This window comes from Naegleria fowleri, assembly GCF_008403515.1.
Source record: "Naegleria fowleri strain ATCC 30894 chromosome Unknown tig60, whole genome shotgun sequence".
Classification (NCBI taxonomy): Eukaryota; Heterolobosea; class Eutetramitea; order Acrasida; family Naegleriidae; genus Naegleria; species Naegleria fowleri.
Window position 1 is genome coordinate 16,420 of NW_025407992.1, and position 19,938 is coordinate 36,357.

Genomic DNA, 19,938 nt, shown 5'->3' on the forward strand with positions numbered 1-19,938 from the left:
ACCGTGTAGTCGATTCATACAGTTTCATCCTTGCTTCCTTCCAGTTTATTGGAATAATGATGAGTGCAATTTTTCATTGTTGAGATACCACATTTGTTCTGGAATGCTATTGGCTAATTCTGCTCTCTTGAGTGCCAAATACTTTTGACCTTGTTCAGAAGCGAGAAGTTCAATCATGTTTTTCATGTGCTCAAGCTCGATGGCACCATCTCCTCCACATTTATACTCTTGAATTTCAATGTTGGTCTTGGTTTGTTCTGCAATAACGAGAGAATCAATTCTTGCATTTTCGAGTTTTTCTATCGATTGATTTTCATTTTCAATGTCAATCAATTCTTCTCGCAATTTTTGAATTTCTGCTTGAGCCTTTAGTTGTTCTTTTTGAGCTTCTCTCGATGCCTCAGTTTCCATCTTGTTGCAGACAATTTTCATGTTGGATTTGATAGATTGATTGAGCAAGTCGTTGATCTGATTGTTAACAGGGCTTACTTCCTTAACGTCTATCTCTGAGATCAACAACTTGATTTCGTCAAAGTAAATTCCTAAAACCTTTCGTTCTTCATGGCCAATTTTTACAACAGACTCACGGAAGAGATGTTTTCTAATGAGAGAGACAGTTCCTGAGTGGAATTCTTCAAATGTGAATAGAGCTGCCAACTCACGAACACGACTGTTCAATGTGGCACACACATATCCAATGAAATCGGTCATACGGAACATTACATGAGATTCAGAGTCATCGACTAAGAATTCCCACTTATAAGTGAGTAAGACTTGCAGCTCTGCGTTGTCTCTGGTGCTCACTCTAAACGAGTCACTTGTGAAATCAGGACCTTTCATAATCTTGGCTGCCTTAATTTGCTTCACTCTCTTTGGTTTGCCTGCAGAGAGATGGAGACACTTGACATGTTCCTCAGGTGAAAGAATATAGGAACAAGGTCCATTGATGACATTTTCATTTCTCTCAGCATCCAACACACAAACCACTACAATGGTTAAAAGAGTTCATCATTGGCAGCCAATGAAATGGGGAGGCAAGTGATTTTGAACAAAACCATTCAACATGACATTTGGCAAGTTTAAGGCGAAAGAGATTTGAAATTCATCACACATCCAACAACATACCTTGCTTCTTTTCCAAACGAATTACAGTGGCCTCATAGGTAGCAGCATCACTCAAGCCAAGAGCAGCTCTCTCCATCTCCGTGTATTGCTTGTAGAACAACTCCTCGGTAGCTTTCAACATGTAACTTCTTGGTCCCTTCACGAGACTCTTCTCTGAAGTGTCCGTATCGATTACATAAATTCCTTCATTCTCATTGATCAATATGGAATTGACTGTCTTCAAGACCTCTGTGTCCTTATCGGGTACATAACGACATGGACCTGGAATTTGATAGACATCTCCAGCCTTTAAATCCTTCTCTTTGCCATCCACGAGGACCTTCTTCTCTACCAATGATCTCAAACGTAAGGCTTGATTACATTTCAAAATATGAACATCTGAAATTCGTTCAATATATTCGTTACGATGAAGAGCCAAAGCGATGGGTCCACAAACAATCTTTCGTTCTCCCATCAAATTTCTCTCATGCTCATAATCATAGGGATTCTTGATCACGCAATATTGTCCCTCCTTAATGATAGCCAAATCACTGGTTTTAATAATCTCTTCATTGGCTCTCAGGGCAATTCTCTTGGGTCCGATCTCGATACGGACCACACCAGAGTCATTGTCGAGGATGTGTACGTATTGATTGGCACTCAGAACGTTCATGATGATGGTAGTAGATCAGTACAAAGAGATCAAATTGGCTCAAAAATACAACAAAATCTGCAAAAACGATGTGATGAAGGTGATCAGAGTGCAGCTGATTTTTCTTCTTGTTGTTTGTGAAAATAAAGTTCATCACAGAGTTGTTGGTTTGGGATCTTATTCAGTCAGGATCGCGATTTGACCAAGTTCATTTTTCCAAATTTCTCCCAAAATCAAGCAAATGACCGAGTCTGTTTTTTGGGGAAAGGATTCAGTTTTGATGATGTCTAAGTGAGAAACAAACAACTATTGTTTATTGGACAACATGAGTTTTTTCTCTTTGAATGTTAAACTAAAATTTCTTGAGAGAGTTCCCCCACTTTATTTTCAATGCATTTCGAAAGGCATGAAATATTAACAAGGGCTCCAATTTTCACACCTTTTGAACAAGAGGGGAAGAAAAATATTTTTTGGGTATTCACAGTAATGGATCATTAAATCAATTATCAATCGATGGTCAATTTGATAGACCACTTGATTTCTCACTTGAACAAACATAATTGTTCCGAAATCACACGTTCAAATTAAAGCGAATCAACAATGCATAAATCAATTGATAACTTTTCCCTCATTATAATTGTACTTCATAATTATGACAGTTGATGAGGGGTATGCATCTTCTTAAAATAAGTGCTTCATTACAATCGTCGTACTTTTCATCAGCAAAAAAAATACACACAATGAAGGTCTCATTCGTCCTTGTCTTGTTGGCTCTCCTTGCCGTCAGTGCTTTCGTTTCTGCTCAAAAGGCATACCCTGCCGAACAAACTGTAACTCTCATCGGCCAACCATCTGTCAACACTCGCGACTTTGCAGTTGACCTCCCAGCAAGCGCAATTCTCCTCGCCAGAACTGACTCTGCAGATGACGAAGAAGAAGAGGCTCACGAAGAAGTTTCCATGGAAGAAATGACTGACAGCGAATCTACTTTGACAAGTGGTGATATTTTGGCTGCAACCACCACTTTGAATGTGAGATCAGGTGCTTGTACCGACAGAAGCATTGTTAGAAAATTGAGTCCAAATGAACAAGTTAGATTCAATGGTGATGTCAGAAGTGGATGTGGATACACTTGGTATGGTGTTTCTGGAAGTTGGGGAAGCGGATTTGCTGCTTCTGCTTATTTGACTCCAGTTGGTGGAGGTGGTGGTAATGGATGCAGACAATCCTACAATTATCCATTGTTCAAGCAATGTGATGGTAGATGGGGAAGTGACAGATTGGGATCTAGTAAGTATTGGCATTAGCTTTTTTCCATGTATGAATTTTAATACGATTGTGATTTGGTTGTTGTGAAATGGTTCCATATTTTTATTGGATGATGTTACAATTCAATGATGATGATGACATGCGGAATTTGTTTCTTCCTCTTTCATTCAGGCACTGTCTGTGCTATTGGTTGTCTCATGACCTCCGTCACAAGTGCTTTGAACGGACGTGGAAAGAGCAGCATGAATCCAGGACAAATGAACTCATGGTTAAAGAGCAATGGTGGATACTATGGAGATCTCTTTGTCTGGGGATCTGTTTCAAGATTTGGTAAGTGTTCATATTTCTTTGTCAAAATATATTGAATAGTAATTCTGTCATTCTTTAATTTTTGAATCATAATCTGACACACTTGATGTTGAACTAATTGAACAAAAACAGGCTTCTCCTATCTCGGACAAACTCAAGACAAGGCTACCATTAGAAACTGGCTCTGCTCTGGTAAGGTTGTTATTTTGAACGTCAGAAATGGTGGTCACTGGGTCCTTGCCAAGTCCTACAGCAATGGTGTCTATGAAGTGAATGACTCTGGCTTCAGTGTTAGTTCTTACACTGAATCACAAGTTGTCAGAGCTGCTGCTTTCAGTGCTTAAATAAATATTCAACAATTGTTGAAGCGGGTTTGAAACAAATTCAAGAGGACTAAGCAAAAACGTATTGAGCTCAAATGGTAGAACAGTTCAACACGATGTGGTTCACGAACCAATTTTCTTTGGGTAATTCAATTTCACGTGTACTATATGAAATTGTATTTTCGACAAATTTGGATTCGAATTTTAAGCTAAAAAAATGATGACCCACAAGCCTTCTTTTCATCACTACCGTGGTGGCCATATTGGCCGTTCTTCTCCGACGAAACGATTATCATCATCTTTAATTAATTATCTCAAACTTGTGGGTGGATATTGTTTGATATTATTCATGATGATCATCATGAATTTCAGTCTTCTCGATCGTTTCACTGTGATGGCCGAGCCAATCTTTGATTTGAAACAAACACCAACTCCCACAAGCAATAATACTCAAGTCAATATAAATGAAGACATTGCTGGTTCCGCGGGAGTTTTGACCACTCTGGTTGCAAATATCGTGGTTGCCTTGATCTACTTTGTCATGTTTTTTTTGTGTTGCAGACAATTGGCAGTGTTTAATCCTGAGAAGAAAAAACGATTGTTTATTGAATACTTAAAAGATATGGAAGAAGAGGCCGAATCGAAGAAAACTCATGCTGAGCCTTCCACCAAAACTTCAAGAAATGAGGAAACAACAGTTGAAATTGAAGGAGAAAAACCACATGCGTTGTCTTTTATTGGTCACAGAGCCGGCTATTACACAGAAAAATTGAGCCATGCCTATCAGGAAATAGCAGCCCAATATCCATTTAATCAGCTTCCACGAGTACCTTCAGAAACATCTGAGTTCAAGGAAAGAGTGATTCCAAAACTCAAACAGATGCTCATTGATGCATTTAATTCTTCTGCTTTGTTCTTTCCAGCTATATTTCGACATTTGAAGGATGCAGTATTATCATTCTTTGTACCATCATACGCACAAACAGATCGAATCAGAAATACCAAAAGATATGGAAAGGACATTGCTGTCTATTTATATTTTCAACAGATCATTATTTGGATCTTATTGATTTGCACAGTATTGACATGTGCCGTGCTGTTGCCAATACATTTAACAGGACAACCACCAGTTTATGAGTATAACATGACCTACATCGATCAACAAACCTCCTCTTTACAAATAGATTATATATCTAATCCTGATTCCGATATTTTACAGAAAGGCACAAAACCTGTGAAAAACCTTACTCAAGAAGATAACGCTTTACTGAGAACGACTATTGAAATGGTTGCCAATTCACCCATCAAACTTTATGCTCATATTGGAGTGTTGATTTTATGTGTGTTGGTTGGGTTGATTTTCTTTATCCAATTTCATTATAGTGCAATTATTCGAAATCAGTCGTTTGGCGTCTCCTCTGAAACGGACACCCTTAATCCATCGTCTTCAAAGAATAACATGTTTACCAATGTGGTAGACGGTCTTCTTGGTGTTTTACGATCTACCGAGAGTAATCAAATTTCAATCACAATAGATTCTGATGTTTACAAATCAGTGGATCCCAAAGACATTCTCTCACCTTATGTTGTTGTCGTTAAGGGATTACCCAGAGATATGACTAACTTGAATGATTTCAAATCTTTTGTAGAGACATATTTTAACTTTAACGTGCCAATTGATGATGAGAACAGCAAAGTTTTACGTGCTGTATTAATTTATGATTTTGTGGATCGATTGAATTTATCGACTGTACTTAAAAGAGTAGAGGAAGATCTTGACCACTTTTTACACATGAAAACGGAGAGAGGTTCTGAGCTGATTCAGTTGAAAGAACACATTGTTGTGGATGAGGGAATTGTTGAATCCAAAAACATTGTATCTCAGTGCTTTGGAATGCAAACTCAAGCCAAAAAAATTCATCTGTTCACTACAGAGGAAGCGATCAGACATTTGGAAAACAGAAGAAAAAAACTTAAAAAAGAAATACAGAAATGGGATGTTGTGTATAATGCCTTGTTGCAAAACAAGAGCATGCCTAAAATTAGCAGCATAGAAAGCTTTGAAGAACCAAATGAAATGGAGGATGTACAAATAGAGGAGAATGCAGAAGAAAAATCTACTGACCTCAATCAAGACCCGGTTGCTTCCATGTTTGTTGGTAACAAAGCAATTGAAAGTTCTGGTGTTGGATATATCATTTTCAAAACAGAGGCAGAGGCACAAGAAGCTCTTAGTAGATATTTAAACAACCAAATACGTCTCCAAAATAATCTTGTGAGAATTTCTTCACTTCAACAAGAACCCATTGACATCAACTGGTACACTGTATGCAGAAGCAATGCGATCACAGGATCACCATTAGAAGGAGTCGGTATGAATGTGTTGCTTCACATTTTGTTGATTGTATTTTTCATTGTAGCTTCAAGTCCAGCTTCTCTTCTTTCTGCCATTCAGTCCATGTAAGTTTTTTTATTGTGGCCATGATTTATTTATTATTTCCATTCAATTCAATGTCATCATTTCAGATTTAATATTGGAGTGATCAAAATGGAAGTAGGAAAAATTCAAGCAGCAACTGGAGTCGTAGGAAGTATTTTCTTCCAGTTTTTACCATCCTTCTCGTTGTATTGGACTTCGAGACTTATCGGTTACACGTTACGCAAGTTGACCATGCTAGGAAAATATGAAAGCAACCAAGAATACACTCGAATATTCACATTAAGGAAATACTGTTACGTGGTGTTGACCATTTTAATTATGCCTAGCTTGTGGCTATCATCAGTTGATGGTATTATCAATTATGTGAAAACAGAAGATGATTTTCAACAAATGTTGAAGAAAATGTTTCTTCCTGCTAGCGGAGCTCTTATGCTCTCCACTGTTTTGCAGTTTGCGGTGATGAGTAATATGGATGATCTTATTCGAACAGAAGATGCATTTTGGTACATTTGGGCAACCAGATTATCATTTTACCGTAAAGCCAAGTCTCCACTTGAAAGATTACGAGCAGCCACAGATCAGTACCTTTTCAAAATTGACTCCAATTACGCCAAAATGCTGGCTGTATTCACATTATGCATGGCATATGCCGTATTTATTCCGGTAATTGTTCCATGTGGATTGTTTTACATGGTGATTAAGCATTGGTTTGATAGATACCTTATTCAAGAAATGTATGATGCCTCTGTCAAGTACAGTATTGATGTTATTGAAAACAAGCCAACACCTTTGGACTATGTTGCTCTTCAGAAAAAGAGCTTTTTGCTTCTCAAAATATTCATCGCCTCTTTGGCAATTGCAGATGCATTTTTAATCATATTTTTCAGTTTGAGAATATTCACCGAATCCACTTTTTTACCTCACTTTATTTTGAGTGGTGCTCTGTTTGTGTTCATGATTGGTGCACTTTTCTACGTTCAACACAATCAAGACAGGGTTATTAGGACGAGAGTGCTGAATGAAATTACAAAACAGAATTACTCGAGCTGGCTTCGCTACGCTAAAGAAATTGCATTTGTGACGCCATTCGAAAGACACCAATAAGTGATAATAGCAAACATCTCGAATAAGGCAAAGTATGATCGTCATTGCGACAAAATAATGCATTTACTTGCCATTTGTCACTAACTGTTACAATTGAATGTTTAACCCTTGTTCCTCATACTCTTGCCTAATTTGTGACAGTTCTAACTTGACTCTCTTCACCACATTTGCCATCTCTTGCTCCTTCCACAAGATCATACATTCATTCCCTCTCACTTCCTTTGCAGTGGCCCTCATGTCAAATATTTCTCCTGGCATTGGTCCTCCTAGTTCGACATCTTGAACATATTGTTCATTTGGAAAACCTCTTGCCCATACGTGACCATGTAAGAACGATGGCTCATCTTCGTGACCCATCAAGACCAAGTGATTTTCCAAATCCACATGATGAGAATTATTGCCAGCCACTGCTATTTGTGAAATTGGACAAATTTTTGAATAAGCTTCTGCAATGAATTGAAGAGACAATGCAAGACCAATTCTTTCAGTGGTGGTATAATCTCGATTGAATGTACTTGCCATGTCTTGATTATTGATGAATCGAACAATGGATCGATAACCTCTCCGATCTGTCGGATTTAAATGCACCACGTATTCACATTTGCTTTTAAATTTGATGAGGCAAATCACTTTCGGATCTGATAATGTGAAGGGTTGCATTACCCAATGAGTGGATGGATAGGATTTATCGAAATAGAGTTTAGACATTTTTTCTCCAATTTGAGAAAATCATGAAATTTAACTACCCCATCAACCTTGCTTTTCCTGCAAAATTGAAATGTAATTTATGAATTATTATTGATATTTGTTTGCTAATTTGGTAAGGACGTAAAACTGAACCACACAAAAAATGAGCGAACCATCTCCACAACAAGTTTCGTCTTCTACACCCAACTTGGAGAGAGCAGAAAGAACCACTTGTTGCTATTTGTCATCATCAAGCACACAATTCTGTGAAATTTATATCATGAGACATGGAGAGACTGATTGGAATCAACAAGGTATCTTCCAAGGACACACCGATATTCCACTCAATGCACAAGGAGAAGAACAAGCACTCTCTCTCCGATCCATCTTTCAACACATTCCCTTCTCGTGTGTCTACACTTCGGATTTAATGAGAGCAAAACGAACAGCGAAAATTGTTGTGAGCTCATCACCTCTTCATGAAAATGTCAAAATTTATGAACATTCAAAACTCCGAGAACGTTGCATGGCTTCTTGGGAAGGAAAGAGTATAGCCGATTGGAGACAATATATTTCACAACTCTCGACCACTCCCAATCGCGAATCGACTCAGGAACAAGTGTTAAATTTTAAATGGGACTCTGGAGTAGAAAGTTACGGACAAGCATTTTCACGATTACGTTCATTCATTGAGGAAATTGTTCACAATCATTGGGGACAAACTATCTTGCTGTCCACTCATGGGGGAATACTTGGAAGCGTCTTGTATTCATTAAACTTTCAAATGGGGCGAAAATGGAGAGTTTCAAATTGTGCATGGATCAAAATTAGAGTTTCGAGTAACTTGGAATTTTCAGTGTTAGATCATCATGGGGTGGAGTTGGAGTCGTATCCTCATCATCATTGAATAATAATAATGGTGTTCGAATTTAGTGGAACTTTGATTTAAGTGAGAGGCGTTTCTGAAGGACTTGCATAACAATCTTCATGCCACAAGTGTCCTTACATGGTCACTCGCAGAACATGTCTTATTTCGTTTTCATTTCTGCAAAGTTAACTCTGTCAAAAGGAAGTTTGAGTCACAAGATCCTATTTTGCATCTCGTCATCAATGTTGTTACTTGTCACCCACATTGATGAATCATCGTTGGATTTAGATTTGGACTTGTTGAATGTCACCAACCCTTTTATGAAACCCCAAACAACATGAATACTTTCAGAAATCCTCTGACCTCAGTAGTCTTCAAATACCCTATTTGGAACAATTCAACTTTGGTTCGACTTCGCAATCTTTGGGAACACTAATGACACTTTCGGATGGACATACAACATGCAAGAACATTTTTAGCGGTTTTGAAACTTACGAAATCTCTTTTTCAGAAAAACAAAATCCAACAAATCCATTGTGCACTCTAACCACGAATCAACGTGATTCAAAACGTGTATATATTATTAATAGTCTGTTGATACAGTATTGATCTGTAAAATCTTTTGGAATCACCCTTCAAGATGATTGAATTTGACGGAGGATTGTTTCTTCAACATGTCATTCAGAAAACCTTTCAAAGGTGTTGTGAGGCTTCTTCTCATCAGCAGGCTCGGAAATATGTTTCTTTCGGAACATTCTCTGATCACGAAGAAGATAATGATTTGAATTTTTCATCCTTTTCATTGATCTATTTGGATCAACTAGTTCCGACTTCATCCTCTTCATTAAACACACAACAACAAGGAACAAAGATAAAAACATCAAATTCTCCTCAACAACTGAAGACAAAGCTGGAGAAAGCTGTGAAGCATTTCGTAGATGTCTTGACTAGAGTTCTCTGCTCCAGAGAATGGAAGGTGGAGCCACCTCAATTTGTGAATATCCTTTCGAGTCGATTGCTTTTCGTGAAGGATCGACAACAATTTTCATTGGTTCATTTGGCATGTGACACCAATCAAGTTCAATTGCTAGAATGGATCCAAATGTATAGTAGTGAGACATCTGTAAATTGTAGTACTGTTGTAAATACTCATGTAGAGAGAATTGATGTGAAAGACAGCACATTATGGTCTCTGAAGGATTCCAATGGTTTGGAACCATTGTTTTATGCTGTAAATTCATCATCAAAAGATTGTGTGGCCTTCTTATGTTCCAAATCATCCGTAAGAGAGGAACAATTGAATTTACGAAGAGATGGTTTTGGAAATCTTCCAATCATTGCATCGTTCAAGAAAGGAGATTACGACATGTGTGACTTGCTTCAACTTTTTGGTGCAAAGATCGACCTTTGTGGAGGTTTGGCTTTTGGAATGGGACTTCAAGAAACCTTAATGCATTATGCGATGAGAAAGAGAGACATTAAGGCGGTGCGATATTTGGCATGTCACTCATCAAAAGCTATTCTCAAGAAGAATCATCGAGATGAGACCCCATTATTTCAATGCCTAAACGATAAGCGTGGAATGTACACAAGTAGTGAAGAAGAGGTAACAACGACAAATTTCGGAGGAAAAGGAGGATGTGATGGCTGTGCTGTCACCATTCCAAACCACGTATTTTTCTTGTCTACCATTTTAGATGAAGGAAAAACATTGTTCGGAGAGGAGCAATTTCACAAAGCTCTTCTCTCCAAGAATAGTTTTGGAAGAAATCTGTTGATGGAAAGTATTGTCATGAATGACTTTGAAGTGACACGAATGATTTGTAGTTTCTTGCTTTCACATTATGGTCTTTCCGCATCAAGTTATTTGTTTATACCAGCCGGAGGAGGTGACACCTCAAACATTACATTTTTGAACCAGTTGATTGATGACAGAGACTTTGAAGACTCAACCATTTTCCATATTGCCTCTCGATATATCGGATCGTATTTAAGTATTACCAACAGCACAGTTCGAGATATTTTCAAGCTTCTTAAAGAACTCTTTGTTGTCACTCAGAAGAGCAATCAATCTCTGAAAGATTTTCTCAAAAACAATCCCTCTAAATATTACAGGCTATCCTCTGGATCTAAATCCTTAAGCAAGTCCATTAAATTTTGGATAAAACTTGAGTAATGTCGTTGTCCAGTAATCTTTGTCATGAGCAAAGTAAGGAAATATTTCATCAATTTTAAAAAAAAATACAGGAATGGGTTTATTGAAAAATAAACAAATTATAGGTACTCAATTGTCCGACGATAGTGTGTCTAATGGGTGTGTAGGTGTGAGGTGTAGATGTTGTTGGAGTTGAGTTCGCCAAGCTGACTGCTAAATGTTTCCCAAGCAGTTGCAAATTTTGCAGTTTTGGGTTTAATTATATATCCTCTAGCCTTCTTGAGTACAGTTGAACTGTTCCAAGTGGCGTTTTTGTAACAACTGCCAACATAGGCAGCGAATGAGAGATATATTTCATTTAGCCAATCAGTCAAAGCTGGGGGAGATAAGTCTAATTGTTGAAGAGGTTCGTCTTTGATACTACCATTCCAATCCATTGGAATACAAGAGAGAGAATGGTTTGAGGGAAATCAATTCTAAAAAAAAATGAAAAAACTCTATTCTTCAATCAAACCGTCAGTGCCTTTGTTGACGACTACTTCAAGAGCTGAAGGACTGATCGGTTGTAAATTTCAAAGATCTTCTCGCCGCAACTTTCATCAATCTGTTTCTCCTATGAAACATTTACATCATCAAACGAGTAGTCCGAATGTATTATCGGATGAATGTAGACTTCTTTGTAAAATAGTAGCCTTTGCAACGAAAGGAGATTATCATGCATTGAGTGATGAATTTCAAGGATTGTTGGAAATGAATGATCAGATTGCAGCCAATGCTCATACTCATCATCGTCAACATGAAGAACATTCAAAAGCCTATCATTGTAAAATATTAATTCCGATGGCTGTAGAACTTGTCTCTCAAACTCATGTCTTCATTGGCTTTCCTAAAGTGTTGAACGCTTTGTCTGCCATGAAAAAGACTTTTATTGGTAGTAGTAGTAACGATAGGCATCATCTCACACGAAATGAAAATGATTGGCTTCATCTATGCACACCATTGGACGGTGATTTGTTATTCAAGAGTGTTTTTGTTCGTGAAGAGCTTGGAGTTGAAGCAATGAAGCAAATTTATGGAGAAAAGAATTATCTGAAATTGGTAGATAAGACTTTTTCTCTTCATCCTATTTTGCATCAACTATTAGTCACTCATGGTTACGGAAATGTATTGCAAAATAGATTTCATGTATTTCTTGCATTGAGAGAGCTGTGCTCAGTTGTGAGTTTGTGTTATTCTGCTGACACGACAGCTCCACAATTAGTTGCTCATATGAAAGGATTTTCTCGAGTGTACTCGGTCGATGAGAAAGATTACACAATTCACATCAAGAACAGAAACACTCATACTCAATTAGGCACCTCAGATAGAGATTTAATTGTTAAAGGTTGTTTGAGAGACGCCTTTGATTTAGCGTCAGAAATTTATGGAAAAGAAACAACCCAACATATGGGAAAACTTTGGGAAAATTATGAAACTTCAAAGTACACTCTTTAATACACAATGGGAATTTGAAATGATTAAAGAGAGAGGGAATTGTTGACGTTTATTGTTACGTTATCAGGCCCAGTTATTCATTGCCCGAGAAATTATTTTGTAGTGTATCAATCTGGTTTCATTCCTTTTTTCTTCCTTTAAAAAAATGTTCTTGTTTCGTGTGAGAAGAAATTTATTTCCTACTCTTGTGTTTCATCATCAACCAAGATGCCACGAATGCACGTCATTCCGATCATCATTGGGATTCATCCTTCTCGATAACTTCTCTCGTTCTATTATATTGTTGAAAAAATCAAAGCAGAAGAATTGTTCACACTATCATATTCAGCGTTTGTTTGACGAAAAACGTAAACACAATGATCCACTTCTCAATGAGCTACAAGACATGGTTAAACAGAGACCCAATACCATGACGGTGGATCTAATGCGAGAAGGGACAGATGCAATGGAAAAGCAAGATTGGAACACAGCTTTACAGATATTTCGTAGATATGTAAACTGGAGTCGAGGAAAGAAGTTGAATAGAGGACAACAAGATAAATTAATTACCAGTTTTAGGAATATTTCAATCATTCAAATGAGACAGAGAAATTATGTGGATGCCATTTTGGAGCTTAATGCTGCCCTAAATTTAGAGAAACGACATCCCTCTCGATTTGTCGACTTAAAATTGTTACGAGCAGAGTGTTTTATAGAGTTACAAGATTTTGAAAAGGCAAAACGAGATTGTGTCGATGCAATTGAGCTATTTCAAAAAGGCAACATGACATGTGACACCAACAAGATGTATTATTTCATGGGATTATGTTTTTTTAAGGCTGATCATTTATTGTCTGAGGCAATTTCAAGCTTACAAATTGCACTCGATTCTTCAGAGTCTCACTCGTTTGATCGACACATTTATCAATTATTAGGAGAAATTTGTGTACGATTGAAGAAGTATCCAGACGCACAGCTATATTTCACGAAAGCAATCCACATGGTTGAGAATGGTCCATTTAAGAATGAATCCCTCAATGTTTTTACTGATTTGTATTTGGCTCGATCTCGAGTTTGGGCAGAAATGCACGAATTCGAGAAGTCCCTTCAAGATTGTGACACTCTCACACAACGAGCTTCCACGGAACAACTTTCTCTACAAGTGGATGAGGAGATGATGAATACGTTGCATTCTCGCATTCAGGCACAGAAAGAACAAGTCCTGAAAATTTCTTCTTCGCCTTTAACATCTGAACAATGAACTTGGTTGTCACAAGTTTCAACTCCAGTCTTCCACTTATTTTCATGAAAAAAACTTGAAAGCTCTCTGATCGCGGTGCTGATTGAGAATTGAATTTCCTCTTGGTGTGTTTGCTGATCGTAAATAGTGCAAGAAAGAAATTGATCATTCCTCGTATCGTAGAGTGTCTATAGTGTACATATTTTGAAATCGTTTGATACTAGATCCTCTCTCAAGAATTGTATCATCATTTCGGAGTCATCATCATCCTCATACCAAACATCGTATACCAAATAATAGCGAGTAGTTGTACATCATCATGACTTCCATATTCAACTTTTTTCAAAAGTGGTGGAGCGTATAGCAAGTCCAATACTAGTAGTAACAACAACAACACCACCACCACTACAACCACTACTGCCACAACAGACTCTACTGATCCATCTCCGATGACTTCAGCTGATGAACCAACCACATCCATTACGAGCTCAACCACCACTGAAACAACAAGAACTTCTTCTGATTCTTCTTCATCCACAACCTCCACCATGGTGATGGATCAATGCACCAATGCTTCATCAACCTCGATCATTGCTTCCGAAACAACGACAACGACCACCATCAAAGAGAGTGGTCTTTCCAACAAGATCCGAGTGCTCAGCCTTTCAGTTCCACCTCATACCGTTCCTCAATATTTGGAGAGCGATTTGAAAGAGCTTCAATCATTGAAAGAGACTCTTCAATACAAGCCAACCGTCTTGCACTTGTTATCTCTCTATCAGAGTGAGATCAAAAAGGAAGTTGAGTTTAAACAAAAGAAGAAGAATTCTTCATCATCATCTTCAGGATCTATTGTTCATGTTCAAGTCGATCCTGTACCACCCGATCGAAAGTACATTTATTTGACAAGTTCAGGTGCTCCAGCAGTGCCTTCTACATGTTCTTGCATTGTTGATTATAGTCATTATTTGAGTTTGCACTCTGGAAAGTCCATCATGAACGAATTTGATTTACAGACACCACCCGAAGAAATTGCCAAAGTTGTGAAGAAGGTCGACAAGATCCCTGCCTCTTCATCAATCGAGTCCAAAAAGAATGAATTAATTGAGCTTGAAAAGAGGTATGCACAATTGATGCAAGAGAAGCAAAAAGTGTTAGCCGATCGAGCTTCCGTGTTAACACCTGAAGAATTGGCATCCATTGAGGAAGAGGAAGGTATTAGAAGAAAACCCTCTTTCTCTCAAGATGCCATAATCGATGAGGACGAATGGGAATTGGAACATAAACGAAAAATTATTGAACAAGAAAGAAAGCTTGTCGAGAAGAGGTTATTGGAAGAAAAAAAGCATAGAAATGTTCGATTTTACTGTAAAGGAGAGCTCGAGTATTTGCAACAATGGAATGCTGTCTTTTCGAGTGGTGAAAAGAAACCATCCAACTTGGAAGAATTGAGAAAATATTCGCTTCGTCCAACCAACGTTTTTGACCTGGAAGGCGAGCAAATCCATTATCGATTTTGTGAGTCTCAATTCCATCGTTTGGGTGCTTCACCAGCTTATGCCTCGTCGTATCCAACTGCATACATTTCAGAGGTTGAATATGTGGTCAATCCAAACATTATGAATCGATTTAACAATTGTAAGAAAGAGTTGGCTAAGAAACATGGATTTTTATTGGAAAGTATGAAACCATTATTGTAAGTACAATGTTGGATTATTACTGTCTTGCGATGAATGATCATCATTGATTTATTCTTCTATCATCAACATTGCTGCTGACACAGATTGTTCCATGGTACTTCAGAAACGAATATGGAGAATATTTTAAGGTAAGTGTGTGAATATCAGAAGGTTTTGGTTCGAACCATTTTCGAAAATGACTTTTATTACTAATATTTTAACTTGTCACAATTTTTTCCATTCTTGCATTTCAACACTTTTTAGAACTAACTTTTTAATTGAAAAAATCGGATCCACTACAGATATGGGCTGGTATGGCAAAGGTTTTTACTTTTCAGGTATGTGGCTACTTGAAATATTTCACACAAGTACATGATGTTTTCTGCGATTCTTAATTGCAACCACTTGACAGAATATCCTGGACTTTCCATGGCTTATTCTCGCAACCAGTATTTATTGATTTGCATGGTACTAATTGGAAAGGCCTTTCACATGAATCAAGTGGAGACAGGACGCCCGTTGGAGCCTGGTTATGATTCGCACGTTTCGCCTGATGGATGCAGTGAAGTCATCATTTTCAATCCAGATCAAGTGATTCCTTTATATAAGATTAAGTGGGAACATTCAGGCTCACCTACTTATAAATAATCATTACGTGACAATTAGTGCTATGTCTGTCATGATGAAATCAGACACAAGGCTTCAAAATGAGCATTTCATTGTGAAAGGATAGTACTGAAAAATTTAAAGATGATATTAAGGCGCGGAATCAACAATTTGATTCATCCTTTGTTTCTTCAAATAATTATTACTTATTATAATTAGACACGACTGTCACCATTGCTGTTCAAATAAATTATAAAACAGTTCACAGCATGTTTGGTTGGTGCATTCGACCAAAGTAGATTAAGAACAAATAAGGAAAATTTGTGTTTCGACCAACAAAAAAAAACATGCCTTCCAGAAAGCATTCATCACACAAAAAACATCAAGAAGAGGATATCCCTGAAGAAGATGATCCCGAATTAAATAACGATGAAGAATACATCCCTAGCCACGAAGAAGAAAGCGAAGAAGAAGAGGAAAATAACAACGCCTCGTATGATGTTGATCAACAAGACAAAACCACCTTGAGTGGTCAAGTCGTTGAAGTTTTACAAATGTATTCACCTATTGCATGCCGTGAATGCCGAAAGGGACATCGGTATGTGTTTCATGAATTTTTTTGCAATCGTCATGTATTAATTGTTGGAAAATTATAATATATTTTCAAATATTATTAATATTACATAGAAAGTGTGACAAAGCGTTGCCGATTTGTTCAAATTGCAAAAGAAAGGGTAAGGAATGTGTCTATCCTCAAGCAAAAAGAAATCGAAAAGCCAAAGCACCCACTCGGGTATTGTTGACCGTTTCCGATGATAAAAAGATTCAACAAGAGAAGAATATTGAAGAAGAAACAGAACAACAACATGTGGTTGAGAGGAAACCTCAAATGGAAAAAAAGAAATCGTCCACACATCACACAAAAGGCTTGTTGCATCCACATGAATCCAAAGATGCCAAACATCACAAAGGGACAAAACATACTCATGAAGATGTTGAGAGTGAGGAAGAGGAGGAAGAACCAGCAGAACTATTTGTGCATTCTGAATTGATGCATCCTCGAGACGAGCATCAACCTTCTCACAAGAGAATTGAGTTGACAACAAAAGTTCAACCAGAAGAGTCACCTTTGGAAAAGCTTAAAACATATACACTCAAAGAAGTGTTGATCATGCATCAGGAGAAGTTAGCAAAAAAAGAAGGCATTTCTGACGAGAGAAAATTGAGTTTGGTTCGAGATTTTTGTTTGTATGACTCGCTAGTATCATTTTACATTTTGACCAATGAAGAAGTGGACAATAAGAAGAGTGACACCATGTTGAAAAAGTTTTTATTGTGCACTCTGTACAAAACATTCAACATTGGTGGGCACAAGCATCATCATTATCATCATCATGAATCTACTCATCCCATCAATCATCGTCCAGAGACGGCACAAAAAGGTATCCACAAGCCTCATCTAATGCAAGAACATCTTCACAAAACTTATCCTCATTTACACGTTTCCACTTCATTGTATGGCTCAGAATCAGAAACACCAACTCCTCTTTCCATTTCTACACCCTCTCCCCAACTGGCTCACATGATAGGCTACGATTCTGATCATTTGCAGCAAATTGTTCAACAAATTGAGAATGACACTCATATTCCATACTATACCATTAATGAAATAGACTTAGCCTTAATGTTTTGCATTCAAGGTGCAGCATTTGAGCGGATTGGTTATAGAGAGATTTCTGAAGAGATGTTTTCACAAGCTAAGAGTATTCTTAAGAAATTTTACAAATATCTGAAAGATAGCCCTAGTGTACCAATGACCTATTCTGTTTTTCATTTAATGGTTGCATTTGCCTATTTGGCACAACATTTATGTTTTCACAAGCCATCCCTCGCTCGAAGTTATATTGATGTGGTATCCAAGTATTTAGTTGCAAATATACTGTCTAAGGAAGACCAACAAGAAAATTTAAGAATTGAGTTACCACAACATGGATGGAAAACATACAGATCTAGCGCTTCATGGAATTCACAAGAGCATGTTTTACACAAACTTGTTGCAAACGTTCACACTTTGCTATTTAACCATACTCCAAACAATCCTAGTCATTCTCTATTGGATATGTGTGAATTATTAGCTCACCTGAACGAAGTTCATTTATCAAATGTATATTCACAATTTTCATTAATTTTCAAGTTCCAAAAGCTCACCGATGGCATTGATGTGACAGAGTTTTTGATCAAAACATTGAAACAAAAACAGTCTCATAACGCCAAATTTGACGGTTTGCCTAAGTCTCCAAAAAGTGATGAATTTTTATATGAATATTCTTTTTTGCATATCCACGAGGAAGATGAACAGAGAATAAGAGGAATTGGAAATGAAACTTCGTTGTGGATTGATAATTATTTGTCCATACCATGCACAATGTTGAAAAACAAGGTAGATTCTAAACTATCGAGCGCTCTAAACGCAGAACCCAAGATTACCTCAAAAGAGTGCTTTGAGCGTTTGCGATTGGCAAAAGAATTCTTTTTATTTGGAAACTCTCTAATCAAATCGTTTGTTTCTGCCATTGGGTTGAATACTTCGCTGTTGACTGCCTTGAGCATTGTGGAGTGCTTAGCAATTTTGATCTCAAAACTATTTGACTCTGATTCTTTAGTGTGTGACGATCCTACCTGTACAAGCGAGCATTCTGAGGAATCAAGATTTCCCAAACCAAACTCATCGATCACTGTTCACTCTGCCTACTCGATTATAGACCTTACTAGAAATGAAACGTTCCCATATTGTAGTTTGATCATACTTCCTTGCATCATTAAGGCCGTAGAGGTGCAGTTAGAGGAGCTTGAATTGCTACAATCTACAGCTCTTTTGAATGGAGTATTTGGATTATATGGCTCACAAGATGTTCTTTCTTCTGGACTCGATGATTTACCAATCGCGGTCGGAATCACAGAGATACCCAATCACAACATTCCCCGAGTGAAACAATACTTAAGGTGGGGCCTAGATGCCATCAATACGTTGGAAAATATGCATGGTAATGTTGCAAAATATGATGAGCTAAAAGAAAGAGTCAGGAAAATATTATCGACCGAACAAGGAGAGTTAAAACGTTCCGATTCTTCCCAACAAATCTATTTCGTGCCAACGTACACTGTTATCCCAATTTCCTCCATTTCAGATTCTGTGACGTCAACATCGTTCAACAAATCCAACAATAAGATGGAACAAGTCGTCGATTCAGAAACACCACTACTTATGGAGCCTTCAACTCCACTCATGTCATTGGACTTGCAACTTGGATCAAAAGATTTCAACAACAGCAACAACAATAACGCGGTGAATCAAAATATTCCATCTGCATTAGCCATCTCGAATGGAAATGGCAACAACCATCCCATGGCTGTGTCAAGCTCGACTTCCTCTCTCATGTCGGATGAGGTCAATCCTCAAGAAAACAATGAATGACTTTTGAAATGTTCAACAAAACTTGTGGTCATGTCTTCATGCAATATACTTCATGCAATTCAAAAAGTTGTGTGAACTTTTGTTGCTCATTTTTGGGGCTTTTTCTCAATGAGGCAAGCATGGCGTGTCAAATGAAAGTCACATCAATGCTCCGCTTGAACAAGTCCACTTGCTTGCTCAGAAGTGGACGATATCGCCAAGCAGAAAGATAATCGCACCAAAAAATTACCATTCACATCTCGCAAGCGACTCTTCATTCTCACACAAAACACTTTTTCAACATGTCAAGTCTTTCACATGCCACCACGATCACACTTGATGACAACGCTCAAGACACCTTCAAGATGAAAACACTCAACATTCAACTCGAAAAAACCTTCGTCTTTGTTGAAGACCAACTTTCAAAAGCATGGAGAAAAGAAAGTCAAGAGAAAGAAGAATTCAAATATGAAATTGGGTTGGAAGATGGATACATTTGGTGGCCTATTGCGTAATTCATAACTACTTGCATGTTCTCGATTCACATGAAGAGCAATTAACACTCCGTACAGCCA

General features: G+C 37.6%; 10 protein-coding genes across 10 annotated transcripts; 8 read left to right on the forward strand and 2 right to left on the reverse strand.

The window, feature by feature from the left end:
• Positions 1-45: 45 nt before the first annotated feature.
• Positions 46-1,777, reverse strand: FDP41_008090 (uncharacterized protein; the record flags this gene model as incomplete). Its single annotated transcript, XM_044711906.1, has 2 exons — positions 46-986; positions 1,126-1,777. 2 exons carry the CDS (start codon positions 1,775-1,777, stop codon positions 46-48), a joined length of 1,593 nt encoding a protein of 530 aa, XP_044558099.1.
• A 719-nt stretch (positions 1,778-2,496) lies between these two features.
• Positions 2,497-3,678, forward strand: FDP41_008091 (uncharacterized protein; the record flags this gene model as incomplete). Its single annotated transcript, XM_044711907.1, has 3 exons — positions 2,497-3,046; positions 3,197-3,355; positions 3,467-3,678. 3 exons carry the CDS (start codon positions 2,497-2,499, stop codon positions 3,676-3,678), a joined length of 921 nt encoding a protein of 306 aa, XP_044558100.1.
• Positions 3,679-4,018: 340 nt separating this feature from the next.
• On the forward strand, positions 4,019-7,201 carry FDP41_008092 (uncharacterized protein; the record flags this gene model as incomplete). The annotated part of the gene is made up of 2 exons (XM_044711908.1): positions 4,019-6,117; positions 6,184-7,201. 2 exons carry the CDS (start codon positions 4,019-4,021, stop codon positions 7,199-7,201), a joined length of 3,117 nt encoding a protein of 1,038 aa, XP_044558101.1.
• An 87-nt stretch (positions 7,202-7,288) lies between these two features.
• On the reverse strand, positions 7,289-7,909 carry FDP41_008093 (uncharacterized protein; the record flags this gene model as incomplete). The annotated part of the gene is made up of 1 exon (XM_044711909.1): positions 7,289-7,909. One exon carries the CDS (start codon positions 7,907-7,909, stop codon positions 7,289-7,291), a length of 621 nt encoding a protein of 206 aa, XP_044558102.1.
• A 142-nt stretch (positions 7,910-8,051) lies between these two features.
• FDP41_008094 (uncharacterized protein) lies at positions 8,052-8,795 on the forward strand (the record flags this gene model as incomplete). Its single annotated transcript, XM_044711910.1, has 1 exon — positions 8,052-8,795. The coding sequence occupies one exon, from the start codon at positions 8,052-8,054 to the stop codon at positions 8,793-8,795; it is 744 nt and encodes a 247-aa protein (XP_044558103.1).
• Positions 8,796-9,396: 601 nt separating this feature from the next.
• FDP41_008095 (uncharacterized protein) lies at positions 9,397-10,932 on the forward strand (the record flags this gene model as incomplete). The annotated part of the gene is made up of 1 exon (XM_044711911.1): positions 9,397-10,932. The coding sequence occupies one exon, from the start codon at positions 9,397-9,399 to the stop codon at positions 10,930-10,932; it is 1,536 nt and encodes a 511-aa protein (XP_044558104.1).
• A 465-nt stretch (positions 10,933-11,397) lies between these two features.
• FDP41_008096 (uncharacterized protein) lies at positions 11,398-12,405 on the forward strand (the record flags this gene model as incomplete). The annotated part of the gene is made up of 1 exon (XM_044711912.1): positions 11,398-12,405. The coding sequence occupies one exon, from the start codon at positions 11,398-11,400 to the stop codon at positions 12,403-12,405; it is 1,008 nt and encodes a 335-aa protein (XP_044558105.1).
• Positions 12,406-12,550: 145 nt separating this feature from the next.
• FDP41_008097 (uncharacterized protein) lies at positions 12,551-13,645 on the forward strand (the record flags this gene model as incomplete). Its single annotated transcript, XM_044711913.1, has 1 exon — positions 12,551-13,645. One exon carries the CDS (start codon positions 12,551-12,553, stop codon positions 13,643-13,645), a length of 1,095 nt encoding a protein of 364 aa, XP_044558106.1.
• A 428-nt stretch (positions 13,646-14,073) lies between these two features.
• Positions 14,074-15,951, forward strand: FDP41_008098 (uncharacterized protein; the record flags this gene model as incomplete). The annotated part of the gene is made up of 4 exons (XM_044711914.1): positions 14,074-15,320; positions 15,408-15,452; positions 15,568-15,641; positions 15,716-15,951. 4 exons carry the CDS (start codon positions 14,074-14,076, stop codon positions 15,949-15,951), a joined length of 1,602 nt encoding a protein of 533 aa, XP_044558107.1.
• A 305-nt stretch (positions 15,952-16,256) lies between these two features.
• On the forward strand, positions 16,257-19,384 carry FDP41_008099 (uncharacterized protein; the record flags this gene model as incomplete). Its single annotated transcript, XM_044711915.1, has 2 exons — positions 16,257-16,507; positions 16,597-19,384. 2 exons carry the CDS (start codon positions 16,257-16,259, stop codon positions 19,382-19,384), a joined length of 3,039 nt encoding a protein of 1,012 aa, XP_044558108.1.
• Between the last annotated feature and the right edge of the window lie 554 nt (positions 19,385-19,938).